This window comes from Pseudorca crassidens, chromosome 1, assembly GCF_039906515.1.
Source record: "Pseudorca crassidens isolate mPseCra1 chromosome 1, mPseCra1.hap1, whole genome shotgun sequence".
Lineage (NCBI taxonomy): Eukaryota > Metazoa > Chordata > Mammalia > Artiodactyla > Delphinidae > Pseudorca > Pseudorca crassidens.
Genome location: NC_090296.1, coordinates 92,864,052 through 92,879,723, shown reverse-complemented (window position 1 = coordinate 92,879,723; position 15,672 = coordinate 92,864,052). Strand labels below are relative to the sequence as shown.

The 15,672-nt window shown below is 36.0% G+C and overlaps 1 protein-coding gene across 1 annotated transcript in view; it reads left to right on the top strand.

Moving 5' to 3' along the window:
• The window catches only part of FAM227B (family with sequence similarity 227 member B), a 277,213-nt gene that overhangs the window by 55,827 nt on the left and 205,714 nt on the right, over positions 1–15,672 (top strand). The window contains exons 9-10 of the mRNA XM_067746547.1: positions 2,173–2,299; positions 12,479–12,616. Of these exons, the coding sequence (XP_067602648.1) occupies positions 2,173–2,299; positions 12,479–12,616 (265 nt within the window). The remainder of the gene's footprint in view (positions 1–2,172; positions 2,300–12,478; positions 12,617–15,672) is intronic.

Sequence of the window (15,672 nt, the reverse complement as noted above, 5' to 3'; positions counted from 1 at the left end):
CACTAATGTTCTGAAAGATAGACTAAGATTTTCTCTGCTAATATTAAATTTATTTTTCTTATTTGCAGGAAAATAATAGTTAATGATTAGGATTTTTGGTCATTAAAATTGTCTAGAGATGACAAAACCAGCTGATTCTCCTATCCATACGCTTTCACCTAGTCTATCCCTTTGTGGTGTTTCTAGCCTATATACAAGGCTCGATGAAATCAAGCATGCTTTAACACAGGGCTCTTAAGAAAAGAATAAAAGACCTATTTAATGTGAACAAAGGAGGTAGTGGCACCATTGCATATCCCTTATTCTGTAATTTCTAGTCTTACATTTATGGTCCAAATGTTCTCCCTTGGGATGGATGTGCCTTTTGATAGATATTGTATTTATAATCCTTCTCAAATCATGACTTGATTTTTTTTCTAAGTCCCTATTTTCAGTGGCTTTTTCCAAGGAGAAATTAGAAGTTGTTTAACCAAGATTCAAAGCCTCACTTGAGAACAAATAACATGTACACCTTAATGATTTGACCCCTTGACCTTTGTTCAGTCATTTTATAATGTTCCCTCTCCCTGTCTCAATACTTGAGAACCACGCCACCTCCCTACAGGTCTATTACCTCCACAGCTCTATAAGTAGAAATGGAGCCTCAACTCTCATTGACCAATTTCTATTATTTTTAGCTCATTCAGATAAGAAGGTGTTTTGTTACTATTGGCTCATCTGATTTATCTTACCACAGAAAGAGAAAACTATTAATATTTAAGAATCAAAAAATTAGCTTCAGGTCTCACTATTCAGTACAAATTAACTGAATCTGAACATATTTAGTATAGCTTTTGCTTCAGTTTCTTCCAATGTCATACAATGATATTCCTTCAGAAATTTTCCCAACACCATTTGACACTTGATCTCTTTTTCCCCTAATCTCCTGAAGGTGAAATATTCACAGAAAACTTTTAAAAGTTCCTCTTACTTACCTTGTTCAACTTTTAAATTTTGATTATTAGTGTGATTTTATATACCACAATTATAATATGTGATTTTTCTGGTAGTAAAAATGTTCATGGTTTATTCAGTAAAATTAAATATATCAGTATATTAAAGCATTCTTCCCTCTCCTCTACTCCCCTACCCAAAAAAACTTATGGAGTTCTTCAAAGAATACCATCCATACCAGCAGATTTTAGCACTACTGGATTAGGTGGCTATATTAGTTTCCTATTGCTGGTGTAAAAATTATCACAAAGTTAGTGGCTTAAAACAGCAGAAATTCATTGTCTTACAGTTATATAGGTCAGAAGTCCAAAATGAATCTTATAGGACTAAAATCAAGGTATCAACAGGGCTCGTTTCTTTAAGAGGCCCTAGGGGAGAAGCCATTCCTTGCCTCTTCTAATTTCTTGTGTCTGCCAGCCTTCCAAAATAGCAGATAAAATATTTTAAATCTTTACTCTAAAAATCTGGTATCTTCCTGTGTTTAGTCAGTCCCCAAGAGAAGCTTAGTAGTCAAGCGACTTTAAGTCTAATATAATACTGATAGTACCATCTATTTGTATGATACAAATATAAAATCGGATCATGATTTTACAGTTGTGGTTATAATATATTAACTCACCTAAACAGGCTTCAATTATTTAAAAACATGCTCTTTATTTTCACCACACACTCAAAGTGATAATTGTGTGACGTGATAGAGGTGTTAGCTAATGCCATGGTGGTAATCATATTACAGTAAACAAATGTATCAACATGTTGTACACCTTAAACTCACATAGTATTACATGTCAAATATATTTCAATTAATATATATAATATGCTTTTTATTATAATGACCTGAAAGACAGTGTTCTTTTTCTGAAAGAGGGTATCAATAGCAAGGTTAAATGAAATAAATGTAGAATCATTAGAGTATCTTATCTTAATTGTAAATTCATCCTTTATCCAAATTAAATTTTTTTCCCAAAATGCTAACAAATAGCCAAATTGACTGACTTTATTTTCAACTCTTCTTTGTTCATATTCCTCAGTTAGAAATACAAAGAAGTACTAAATGGCCAAAAGCAAGCTATAAGAAAAAAGGGACACGTATATTTCACAAATTTAGTAATTTCTTTGGTAGTTGAGATATGTTATATGAAATATGGAATTATTTTAATATGACTCTGTTTTTGGTAGGTGTATCCTGATTGTTTGGCACAGGCTATCTATGCAACATTCCAGGAAGCATTTCCAGAATCCACTGATTTCTTTAATGATGAATTTAAAGAAGATCTAGGGAATAACATTTTTCTCTGGTTGTCAGGTACGAATATCATTAAGTATTGATCATTATTGTGGAACCTAAAACTTTTGAATTGCGGTGTTTTGTTTACTCCACTCAAAAAAATTTGTAGTTCTTTGCCTTACAAAACATAGCATATTGATGTCTGTGTTTCAAAATAATAATGATTATTTATTTTATTCTGAAAATTCTGTTATACTAAAATTAATCAGTTGTTTACTTTAGAAAGCCAAATAATTTTACAGGCAGTGGAATTATTATAGAAACCCAAATTGCCACAGAGAGAAAACCATACCATAGATATTTTATATTTGTAAGAGAAATATTTTAAGCTGCTTTTGGAACACTGCTGGCATTTTTATAGCAAATAATATTGGGTAAATTCTAGAGCTAATTGAGTTCCTTGTAGAACATAAAAAAAGTAGGTATTGTTTCATATTCCTGGAAATACCTCCCCAATATTGTTTCCTAAGACTACTATCCCATTATGGACTACCAGAAGCTATTGACTGTTTTCAAGTCCATCTTATAAATCTGTCCAAATTTTGACTAATTTTTTAAAACTGTTTTGTGTCAATTCTTAGTAACCAAACCATTTCTTTAAGAAAATGTTTCATATTTTAAGGAGGGAGTCCTTGGGAGGTACATGCTAGAAAACAACCCTGAGGACCACCCACCTCCATCAATACACATAGGACAGGAGTCTCCTAATTATAGAGAAAAATCCAACTAATTCAAATATAAGAAGCAAAAAGAGAATGAGCACAGAATTCATACAAAAATACTATAAGAAAAAAAATGTGAAGAACAGAACAACTTTCCTACAGACCTGTTGTAGAATGAATTGTGTCCCCCGAAAATTCATATTGACTTCTGTATGAAATTTTATAAGTCACTGTCTTACTTAATCCTTTTATTCAAGTTAGTTTTGTCACTGATTGTCTCGGGTTTTCTATGCATATCATCTGCAAATATAGTTTTCATATTTCTTTTATAATTCTTATGCTTTTAACTAGTTTCTATTATGTAATTAAAGAAGAATGTATATAACATATTTAGATGAGCGATAGCAATGAGCTAGGAGATGTATAAGGAAAGGTTTTAAAGTCCTCTGGTAAATCCAGTGGGGGGTGTCTACTTTACGCTCTTCCTATGGGTCTTCAAAGCATTCCATATGCAAACTGCCTGAAGTAAAGGCAAGAACACTAATATAAATACCTTATCCTATTTAAATATCAGAATGAATAGTTTTAGCTGAAGTAAACAAAAATTTTCTTGTTCAGGAAGTTTTATAGGCTATGACTGGTAGAATTAATCTGAAGGTTGAAAATTCAGCAATTTCTATTATTCTATTTTCCAGTTTACTAATTCTTTCTTCTGTCCCCTCCATTATGCTGTTAAGCTCATTCTTGATTTTTTAAAAAATTTGGTTATTGTACATTTCAGTTATAAAAGTTACATTTGGTTCTTTTTTATATCTTCTGTTTCTTCACTGAGACTTTGTTCTTTCATTTGTTTCAAGTGTGTTCATTATTGTTTAAGCATTTTTATTATAACTGCTTGAAAAATCCTTGTGATTCTAAAATCTGTGTCATCTAGATGCTGGCAATTGTCTTTTCTCATTCAAGTTGAATTTCCTAGTTTTTTATATGACAATTAAAACCTGGACATTTTGGGTATTGTAAGACTGAATCTTATCTAAATTTTGTGTTTCAACAGGCCTCCTCTGACACTGCTCTAGTTGGGGGAGAAGGGCACTGTCAGGTGGGGAATGAAAGTCCAGGTTACCCACTTGGTCTCTTTTGACATAGTGGTGCGAGGAGGGTTTGTTACAGCTCCCAGCAGACCTCTACTGATACCACCCTGGCTTTTAGGGGCAGGGATGCCTTGTTACTGCTCCCCAAGTGGCTTCCACTGACACTATAAGGGGGAGGGTAGCCTTGTTATATCTGGGCAGTGGTCACAGTCTCCACTAGGCCTACTCTGACACCACTTTCCATAGGGAGAGGAAAGTGCACCTCATTCCAGTCCTGTGGGAATAAAAGTCTTCTGTCTCTGCTCTGCCTCCTCTGATACTACCCTAGTGAGAGTGGAAGCTGAGGCTCTCCAACCACCCTTTTCTGGCAGTGGTGGGTTTGGAGCAGCAGATTTTCCTGTTGTGTTTGGCTGGAGCAAGCAGTTATTGTCTAAAAGTTTTCTGTCCTACTAGGCAGCCCTTTTCCTGGTCCTTTGGCTAGAGAGAGGAGGGTTTTCTTGAGACTTCTTTTATCTTTGCCTGTTACCATTTCTGGATTCTGGTTTCTCTAGCACCGAGAAATATGAGTCAAAAAGAAAACCCAAGGACTTCACTGTTGTGTTGTACCTTGGGTCCTGAGGTTCCTAGTTAGTCTGCCTTCTTGTCTCCACCTTCTAGAGTCTTCTAATGTGTGTTTATAAACACATCCACTGAAACTGGTGTTATTTCATATTGGGTTACCTGAGAATACCTTATGAGAAGGTAATATTCATCAGAGACTCAAAGGAAGTGAGAGAATGAACTATGTCGATATCTGGAATGGAAACTTTTTAGGTAGAAGGAACAGCATATGAAAAGGCCATGATGCAGGTAGAAGATTAGCATATTTGCAATACAGCAAGGAAGCCAATGTAGCTGAGGTAGAATGAGAAAGGAATTGAAAAGTAGAAAGATGAGGTCAGAGATATGTCTGTAGGTTAGGGCATCTCATAATTTATAGGCAGTTATAAGGACTCTTTCATTATGAGTGAAATGGAAAAGCACTAGATGATTTTGAGCAAATAATACTTGTAACCTAAAATATGTTTATAAGGGATCACTCTAGCTTTTGGGAGAACAAGAGACCATAGAGGGGACAAGGGAGGAATCAGGAATGCAGTTGGAGATATTGCAGTAATAGAAGTGAGACATGGTGATTGGTTAGAACAGGTTGGTTAAAGGATGAGGAGCTGGTAAGTTATATTAGATAAGTCTGCTGGCAGAGTCCATTGGATTTATTGATATATAGAAGTTGAAAGTGGAACAAATAAAAGAGTCAGGGATGATGCCAAGAATTTTAGCCTGAGCAAATAGACAACTACTGAAATGGTGAAGACTGTAAGAGAAGGTTGTGGTGGTAGGGTTTTATGGAATCAGGATTTAAGTTTGAGATGTAATATTCGTCAACATTTGCATTTTTTATAACAAAATCTCAAATTTTTAGTGATTATTTTAAAATGTAACAAGGAGATGACTGTGCCCTAAATGGTGTCTACACTATAGGAGAATTACAAGAAAGAAATAGTAAACACTAAAAGCATTTGAAAGCAAAGGAAGAAAAAGTACAGTGATAATTAAGGTAATCTTCATAGCCTGACTCAAGAATATAAGTAGACATTGAAGGAACAGCAGAACTATGCTAGATGAATGGATGCTGGACTCAGACATGGGCAAGAATCTAGACATGACAAGTGGTCTCCATTTGTACATATAGAAAGAGGGTTAAATCCACAGCAAAGTCAACAGCAAGCTGAGCAAGAGAAATCCACATTTTACATAAAAAATCCCACTTAAGCCTCAAAAATCCTTATTGTAACAATATGCTATTATTCCTTTACAAAAGGGAAAACCAAGGTTAAGAGAATTTGTCCACAGTTACTACTAAGTAACGAACCAGGATTTCAACTTAAGCCTGTCAGACTCCAGTGTCTGAACTCCTATGAGTAATGGAATATTGCCCCCTGAGGTGAATAAAATAAAAACACCGGTATTTAATTTATGAAAAATTGTTGCAGAGAAGGAAAAGGGAAATTTTTCTGAAGACTTAGAGGAAGTAAGCCCTCCCTAATCCTCCCAGTGTTTCCCAGCAACTACTTGGGCTTTGTTATTCATATGCTAAAACACGTACTTGATTAACACCCTAGGATTCACAAAAGGTGGAATGATCTCAGTTTTATTATAAAACCATCTACGCAGGCACAAAATTGATCTATCTTTAGTAAACTTCATTGCTCACTTCTAGTCTGAATACGGCTGTTTATGAATGCATATCCTCCCAACATAGGCTAGTCATCCCTGTTGAACACTTGTTTCAATACTTCTCTGGGGGCTACTTCACCTTAGTAGAAAACATTTCTGTAGCAAAAGGATCATCTATTGTTTCCTCACCTATTAACTTCACATCAGGCAGAAAAAATGGTTTAAAGTGGAGGGCAGGTGTGGCTAAAATGGGAAACTCGAGGAATCCTTGTGATGGAACCGTTCCATATCCTGACTATATCATTGTCTATATCCTGGTTGTGATACCATATTATAGTTTTACAAGGTATTAGTTACCGTTGTGGGAAACTAAATAGAGGGTATGGGGATCTCTCTGTATTATTTCTTGCAAGTGCATGTAAATGTACACTTATCTCAAACAGAGTTAAAAAAATTCAAACCTGCATTTTCTTAAGATAAAAGGCAGCCATGCTGGTGGGAGTGTACAATCAATATCTAATAAAGCTGAACATATGTGAGTTTGGACCAGCATATCTATGACTCCCAGGTACATAACCTACAGAAATGTACATACTTCTGTACACCAAAAGCACAAAATGTTCTTAGCAGCACTATTTATATAATAATCAAAACAAACTGTCCAAATGCCCATCAATAATATGAAATTTAGATAAACTGTGGAATATTCATATAATGAAATACTACCAGCAATGAGAATGAACACACTAGAATTATATACAATAGTATGAACAAATCACAGAAACAAGGTTGAGGGGGGAAAAATGCCCAGACACAAAAGAGTAGATCCTGTTTGAGTCCACTGATACAAAGTTCAAAATCTGGCAAAACTAAGCTATAATTTTAGAAGTAAAGATAATGTTTATTCTTGGGAATTGGTCCTGGCTAGAAAGGAGGGCACCTGGAGTGCTGAATATTTTGTTTCTGGGGGCTGGTAACATGGACACCATATATTAAATTTGTGAAGATTCATTGAACTGTACATGATTGTTCATTTTAATTTTTATTCATTGATAAAAATTTAAGTTGAAAACAAAGGCAGTAGTGGTAGCTGCACTAGAGCCTCTATGGTTTATTTAATCATGAATATGTACAGATTTCTCTTGCAATGCATTTCTCACATTGCATACCTATCAAGAGTCACATGTTTTCTGAGTCTATGCTCATAAACGACCTTTTCAACTTTTAGTAAGATTTTTATCTCTCAGTTGTGATTATTTTGTATTGGCTAGAGCACTTGTTGAAAGAATTTTATAAGACATGTTTTTCTTATTTCTTTGTTGAGATGTTTATAGCATAGATCTAAAATACTTGATTCAATTTCTCCTCCTTAATAAAAAAAAATTCCTTTTTATCAGGATGAAGTAATCACTTTATTAGGTTATTTACATTATATTCAGTTTGATTTCTTACATTGTCATTTGGCTTTCATTTTTGGTTCGTTTTTCACAAACAAAATTTTTGTTACCAGAGCTCCTTATACACAATTCTTAGAGCACCAGAGACTGTATTAGTTTCCTATTGCTACTATAGCAAATTACTACTTAGTTTAAAACAACATAAATGTGTTATAGTTCTGGAAATCAGAAGTCCAAAATGAGTTTCACTAGGCTAAAATGAAGATGTTTGGCAGGGCTGTGTTCTTCTAGAGGTTCTAGAGGAGAATCTGTTTCTTTGCAACTTTTCTGAAGCTGTTTCCATTCTTTGCCTCATGGCCCTCTTTCATTATCAAAGCCAGCAATGGATAGTCAGTCTTTCTCATATTGCATCACTCTGATACTGACTCCTCTACCTTCCGTTTCCATATTTAAGGACCCTTCTGATTACATTGGGCTCACCTGGACAAGCCCACATACCCTATTGTAAGGTTAGCCAATTTACAAACTTAATTCCATCTGCTCCCTTCATTCCCCTTTGCCATGTAACATTCACAATTTGGGAAGATTAGGGTATGGAAGACTTTGGAGGCTACTTCTCTAGAGACACATTAAGATTTTGTACGATTGGCTAGATTTTGGCACAAGCCTTATGACTGAATCCCACATGGCAGCCTTACAATGAGCAAGATTAAAATTTGTGCCATGACTTCTGGCTTCTGCTTAGGATGTAGAAAACTAAAATGATATTACTTCTACCCTTCCACCAAAAAACACTGGACTGTCTGGAAATTCAAAACTTCCCTTGAACCCATCAGAGATTGCAGAGCAGTCAACCCCAAATCTAAAGAAAGGGGCCTCCAAGGAGAGACCAGATGCAAGCACTTGCTCTTCGGGGGCAGATGCAGCCAGATACCATAAAAGCCAGTAAGAAGAATTCAACAACAAAAAAATTTTTTTTTGTCTGCGCCACGTGCTTTGCAGGATCTCAGTTCCCCGACCAGGGATTGAACCCCAGCCCCCTGAAGTGGAAGCACGGAGTCCCAACCGCTCGACCACCAGGGAATTCCCTTAGCCAAAATTTTTAATGAATTGCTTAAAGCTGAGTGTGGTCTAGTGTGAGAATATAGAACCCTTAGTAACTACATAAAACAAGGGAGAAGTTGCCCTCTCTTGCAAGCTTCTCTCCACACATCTTACAAGAAATACTGAGGGTGGAATAACAGTCTTGAGAAAGCCTGGGGGAATGTAATAGAAGCACTGCAAAAAAGGCATAAAGCCTTGCCTTGACCCTTCTATCTCCTCTATGTTGACAACAACAACAAGCTTTAAGCCACAGCAGGAGGAGGGGGAAAGGTTGTGGGGAGGAAGAGCAGCAAATGCAGTTGCCCTTAGGGAAGAAGTGGAAACACAGCTCACCTGGGAAACAGAAAACTACCTCTACCCCAGAGGCCAGGAATGCATACTGGGCCAAGAACAAGTTTGCTACAGCTGGGGCAAGGCTGGATTACTGAGAAGACCCTATCCCAAGACCCAGGAACAAAACCCAACGCTGATGCTGATTCAGAACAGAGAATACCTACCACTACCAGGCTAACAAACATCAACTGACAGGTAACAGCAGTCTACTGCTGGGAGAGGGGCACAAGTGTGGAAAAGACCATTTCTGAGAAGACACAAAAGATCTAAAACTGAAAGTGGAGCAGATGCTGATGTGGAAGTAAACTAAGAGAAAACAAAAACCTCTGGCAAGGCAGTTTACATCGTAAGAGGAATTTGAAGCATGTAGAGTACTAAAGGTAATCATAGTAACAACAAAACCCAAACACAGCCCAACTCTCAATTCCCTTCCAGATTGACTTAATTACCCATGCTTAAGACCAAACAAAAAGCCCATTTCAAGGCCTGAAAACTATTTACCTCATCTTTACTGCATTACACAATATGTCTGACTTTCAACAAAAATTATGAAGTCTACAAAAAAGCAATGGAAAAAATAAACACACTATCAAGAGACAAATCATCAGAACCAGTTTTAGATATGACACAGATATTAGAATATCAGACAGGAAATTTTAAGTAACTATGATTAATATAGTAAATGCTCTAGTGGAAAAGATGGATAGATAACATGTATGATCAGATATGTAATTTGAGCAAGACATGGAAACTATAGGAAAGAAGACAACATAGGCCAATGGAACAAAAGTGAGAGCCCAGAAATAAACCCTCACAAACACAGTCAAGTAATATTCGACAAGAGAGCCAAGAATACTCAATGGGAAAAGGATAGTCTCTTCAATAAATGGTGTTGGGAAAACTGGATCATCACAGGTAGAATAATGAAATTGGTCTCCTATCTTATGCCACTCACAAAAATTAACTTGAAATGGAGTAAAGAACTGAAACCATAAAACTCTTAAGAAGAAAACATAGTGGTAAATCTCCTTGACATATGTATTCACAACAATTTTTTGGATATGGTATCAAAAGCACAAGCAACAAAAGCAAAAATTAGTAAGTGGGACGACATCAAACTAAAGAGCTTCTGCATAGTAGAAAACAACAAAATGAAAAGACAACTTATGGAATATATTTGCAAATTATATCTGATAAGAGGTTAATATCCAAAAGATAAAAGGAACTCAGTTCAACAGCAAAAAGGAAACAATCTGATTTTAAAAATAGGCAGAGGAACCGAACAGACATTTTTCCAAAGAAGACATACAGATGTCCAACAGGTACATGAAAGGATGTTCAACATCACTAATCACCAGGGAAATGCTAGTAAAAACCATAATGATATATCACCTCACACCTGTTAGAATGGCCATTATCAAAGCGACTACAAATAACAGATGTTGGCAAGGATGTAGAGAAAAGAGAACCCTTGTGCACTGTTGGTGGGAATGTAAATTGGTGCAGCTACTATGGAAAACAGTATGGAAGTCCCTCAAAAAACTGAAAATAGAACTCCCGTGTGATTCAGCAATCCCACTTCTAGCAGGTAGACTGAATCTTTCCCCTGATCTCCTGCCAGGCTGTAGTGTGGAGTGAGGGGCACTGGGCACTTGCCCCTTCAAACTGGAAGTGTGATGAGGTGGCAGCCATCAGTACAAGTCTCTCTCTGCTCTGATTGTTGGCAAGCCAGCACACACGCACTCCTTACAATTAGAGTCTAGGCTTCTCCAGCTCTTCTGTCTCAGTGGATTTCCCAACAGGCATGGGGGCTCCCCAGGGCAAGGGTCCACCTTTGTGGACCTTTCTCTTCCTTACAGACCCCTCCAGGGGTGCTGGTTCCAACCCGATGTCTTTCCCCCCCCAAGTCTACCCAGTTACATGGAGATCTTCCTTGCAGTTTTGGTTTTATAGGAGATATTCTGCCGGTTTCCAATTAGTTTTCTTTGAGTAATCTTCCACATGTAGATGGGTTTTTTGTTTTTTTGTTTTGTTTTTTGTTTTTTTTGCGGTACGCGGGCCTCTCACTGCTATGGCCTCTCCCGCTGCGGAGCACAGGCTCCGGACGCACAGGCTCAGTGGCCATGACCCACGGGCCCAGCCTCTCCGCGGCATGTGGGATCCTCCCGGACCGGGGCATGAACCCGTGTCCCCTGCATCGGCAGGCGGACTCTCAACCACTGCGCCACCAGGGAAGCCCCTAGATGTATTTTTGATGTGTTTGTGAGAGCAAGTGAGCTCCATGTCTTCCTACTCTGACATTGATCCCCCTCTCAATAAAAAAAAACTGTCTTTTAATCTCCTGATCTGTTAGCCTTACTATACCCCAGATTTTCCACAAATACACTATATATTTTAAAACATAGACAATCTATGGAGGAACATTCAAACGAATCACACTTCAGGCTTCTGAATATTTTATCTAGTGGCAACTAATGTGAAATAGGCAATAACCAAATCTAAAAACACTTAGAAAATTCCAATTTGATATCAAAATATAGCAAATAATCCTCATTGAATACTCACTGCTGAGAAAATACTGGCTATGTTTATGAGTATATCAATGTATATTAATAATGATGATAATATTAGCTCATATTTCCCATTTACTGAACACATTAACATATACTGTCTCAACCATCAGAATAAACATATGGAGTATGCAAAGGAATTTATATTGTTCTCATTTTTATTGCTGAGTATATAAATGTTTAGTGTGGTTAAATCAATTATTCAACCCTGTACAGTTTTTGGAACAAAAATGGAACTTTTTAAATGGAATTTATTTTTATTTCTTTTAGGGTACTATAACTGATTCATAAACATTATTTTAAAAATAATAGGAAATACAGATAGGGAAATTTTGAAAACAATAATCACCTATGCTGAGAGGAAATCATGTTAATGTTTAAGCTATAGTCACACATATGTATATGGTAAAATTGTCCTTCACATAAAAACATGTTATGATTGCCTTTATATGTTAACAAATACTTACAAGGTAACTTTTAATGGATACTTCATGATCCACCGTATGGATGTACTGTTGCTGGATATTTAGGTCCTTTCCAAGTTTTCACAATATTAATCTCCCCTTATGTCCATTTATGAACTTAGCTTATGTCTATGAGTCAGAAAGGTATATATCAAGCTTATCTCTTTTCTAATTCTCAGTCTTATGTGATAAGATATTAACATTTCTATGTAGAGATTTCCTCTTTTGAAACTTGAGACTGACAGTCCTCACAGGACTGTTGTGAGAATGAAATGTATAATGCTCCTAAAAAGGCTTTGACAAAAGATATTTTTAAACTCCTAATTTCTTTGGCTAAATGTACATATTTGTATCAACAGGTTTAAAACCTAAAAAAGACTTTTGGACCCACTGGAAGCTGAACGAACTCTCCACAAAAACCATTCATGGTAGCAAGAAAACACCTTCAGAATCTATAAAGGACAGGATTGCAAGAAGTCAAGGACGCATATCAACTTGTAAGTAAATTTATTATATACTTCTGATTGAAATAGCCAAAATCAAGTGTATCATTATTTTTTTTGTCAAAATTTTCTAATGATTTATTTTCTGGTGAGGGTCTTAAAATAACATTTGATTTATAGATGGGTATTATAGTAATTTGAATATTGCTTTATATTTTAGTTTTTCATTAAAAAAATAGCATGTGCTTAAGTCCTTTTCTCATTTGCATGTTACTATGTTTTTATATTGATCTGCGGGAACTTCTCAGGTTTGTAAGAACACTACAAATATTCTTAATTTTTAGCTGTATTGCTCTCTGGTTAATAATGTGTTTTACCAATAGATAAGTTTAAAGTTTTTATTCAGTAAATTTAAATAATGTCTTTTGTAGTTTCAGTTTTGTGGCATGTTTGTCAGGACTTACTTACCTAATATTATGAAAAAAAGAATCTACCTGTTCTTTTTTTCTAGTACTTTTTTATTTCCATGTTTTATTCAACTCTTTAATCCACTTGGGGTTTATTTTGTTATAAAGGAAGGTAGTTGTAGTCCAGTATTTTGTTTTTTCCAAATGCTTACTTATTAAATAGTCTGCTTACAGACTACTTGAAGTAGCAATTCACATAGATATATTTTTGTATTCTCTTCTACCTCCCAAATTCCTGTACCAGGACGAAACTTCTCAGTAACTCTACATTAATTAGCACTTTAAGGCAAGTTTATTTTTCTCTAATTTATACTATATTTCAATACTAAACATAGGTCTGGTGCTCAGGCCTCATTTCTGACCAATTAAATAAGAATCTGAGGCTCAGTATTTTTTAAAGCTACCCAGATGATTTCAATGTGCAGGCAAAGTTAAGAACCACTAGTGTAGAGGGAAATACCTTTCCATCATAATTCTTGATATAGGCCAGGGCAAGGAGAGACTAACCTACTCAACCTACTCCTCTGAAAGTGGCTTGTCAGTTAATTTCTGATTCCAAAATTGTTTAATTAGTTAATTACTGCTCTTCTGATTAGTACTTTGATTCTTCTCCACTCTTATCCCCATAGATGTCATCCTGTCTGATTTCTATCTTTTAGTAGTTATGTGAAATTTCTTATTTGCTAATGTCACCCTGGTTTTTACAGAGCTTCATGCATATTTGTAATTTTGGATGGAAAGAGACATAATCCACTGTCTTGACCGAATCTTATCTCTCTTTGTTTCTCAGTCTCACATGTGAATAACAATTTGGCTGAATATAAAATTAAGGAGGTTGGGGGAGCTTTCTATTTTTTTTTTCATTTTAACTTACAGAAAAGTGTTGAGAATAGTATAAGGAACTCCCATATATCCTTTATCCACCAAATGTTTGAATTTATCCTATTTGTTTTATTGTTGTCTCTCTCCCTCTTTTATATAAACATTTAAAGCTATAAATTTCTCTAATTCCTGTTTCAGCTACATTCTGCAAATTTTGATATATTTTCGTTATCATTTAATCCAAAATATTTTCTAATATCCAGTATAATTTCTGTTTTGACCTATGGATTATTTAGAGATGTATTATTTAATTTTTAAATACTTAGGGCTTTTCTAGATACCTTAAAATTACTGATTTCTAGGGCTTCCCTGGTGGCATAGTGGTTGAGAGTCCGCCTGCCATTGCAGGGGACACAGGTTTGTGCCCCGGTCTGGGAGGATCCCACATGCCGCGGAGCGGCTGGGCCCGTGAGCCATGGCCGCTGGGCCTGTGCGTCCGGAGCCTGTGCTCCGCAATGGGAGAGGCCACAACAGTGAGAGGCCCGTGTACCGCAAAAAAAAAAAAAAAAAAAAAAATTACTGATTTCCAATTTTAAATATACTGTGGTCTGAGCATATACTCTACAATCTTTTGAAGTGTATTGAGACTTGTTTTATGGTACAGTACATGGTCCATCTTGGTGAGCATTCAATGTGCACATGAGAAGAATGTGTATTCTGCAATTATTTTGTAAATCTCAATTAGATCAAGGTGGTTGATAGTGATATTCAGATCTTCAATATCAAGATTCAACAAACTACAGCCTGTGGACCAAATCTGGCCTGCAGCCTATTTTTTATACATCCTATGAGCTAAGAATGAGTTTTACATTTTTAAGGGTTGTAAAAAAAAAAAAAAAAAAACAATAAAGAATATACCACAGAGGGACTTTCCTGGTGGCACAGTTGTTAAGAATCTGCCTGCCAGTGCAGGAGACACGGGTTCAAGCCCTGGTCCGGGAAGATACCACATGCTGCGGAGCAACTAAGCCCAGGCGCCACAACTACTGAGCCTGCGCTCTAGAACCCGTGCTCCACAACAAGAGAAGCCACTGCAGTGAGAAGCCTGCTCACTGCAACAAAGAGTAGCCCCCGCTTGCCACAACCAAAGAAAGCCGGCGCACAGTAACAAAGACCCACCGCAGCCCAAAATAAATAAATTTAAAAATATATATATACCACAGAAATCACATGTGGCCCACAAAGCCTAAAATATTGGACTATCTGACCCTTAATAGAAAAAGTGTGCTAACTCTCGTTCTGTATCTTTATGATATTTAATTATTCTATTAATTACTGAGAAGGGGGTGTTAAAATCTCCCACTGAAATTGTGGAATTATCTATTTCTCCCCTTAATTCTGCTGATTTTTGCTTTATGCATTTTTAAGTTACTGGGCACATACACAATTATTATGTTTTCCCTTTAATCATTATGAAATATTTCTCATATCTATGATAATTCTCCTAGGGGAATTATCGATCTAATTATCTATGAGTTCTATTTTGTCAGATATTAATATAGCCACTTGAGCTTTCTTATGCTTGTGGTTTGCATAGTGTATCTTTTGCCATCATTTTACTTATAACCTCTTTGTTTTTTCATGTTTAAAGGTTGTCTTGCAAACAACCTATAGTTGAATCTTGGTTTTTTATTTAGTCTTACAATTTCTTCCTTTTGATTGGAGTGATTACTTCATTTACATTCAGCATAACTATTGACATGATTAGCGTTGTTTTTACCATGTTCCTGTTTGTTTTCAGTTTTATCTCACCTGTTTTTT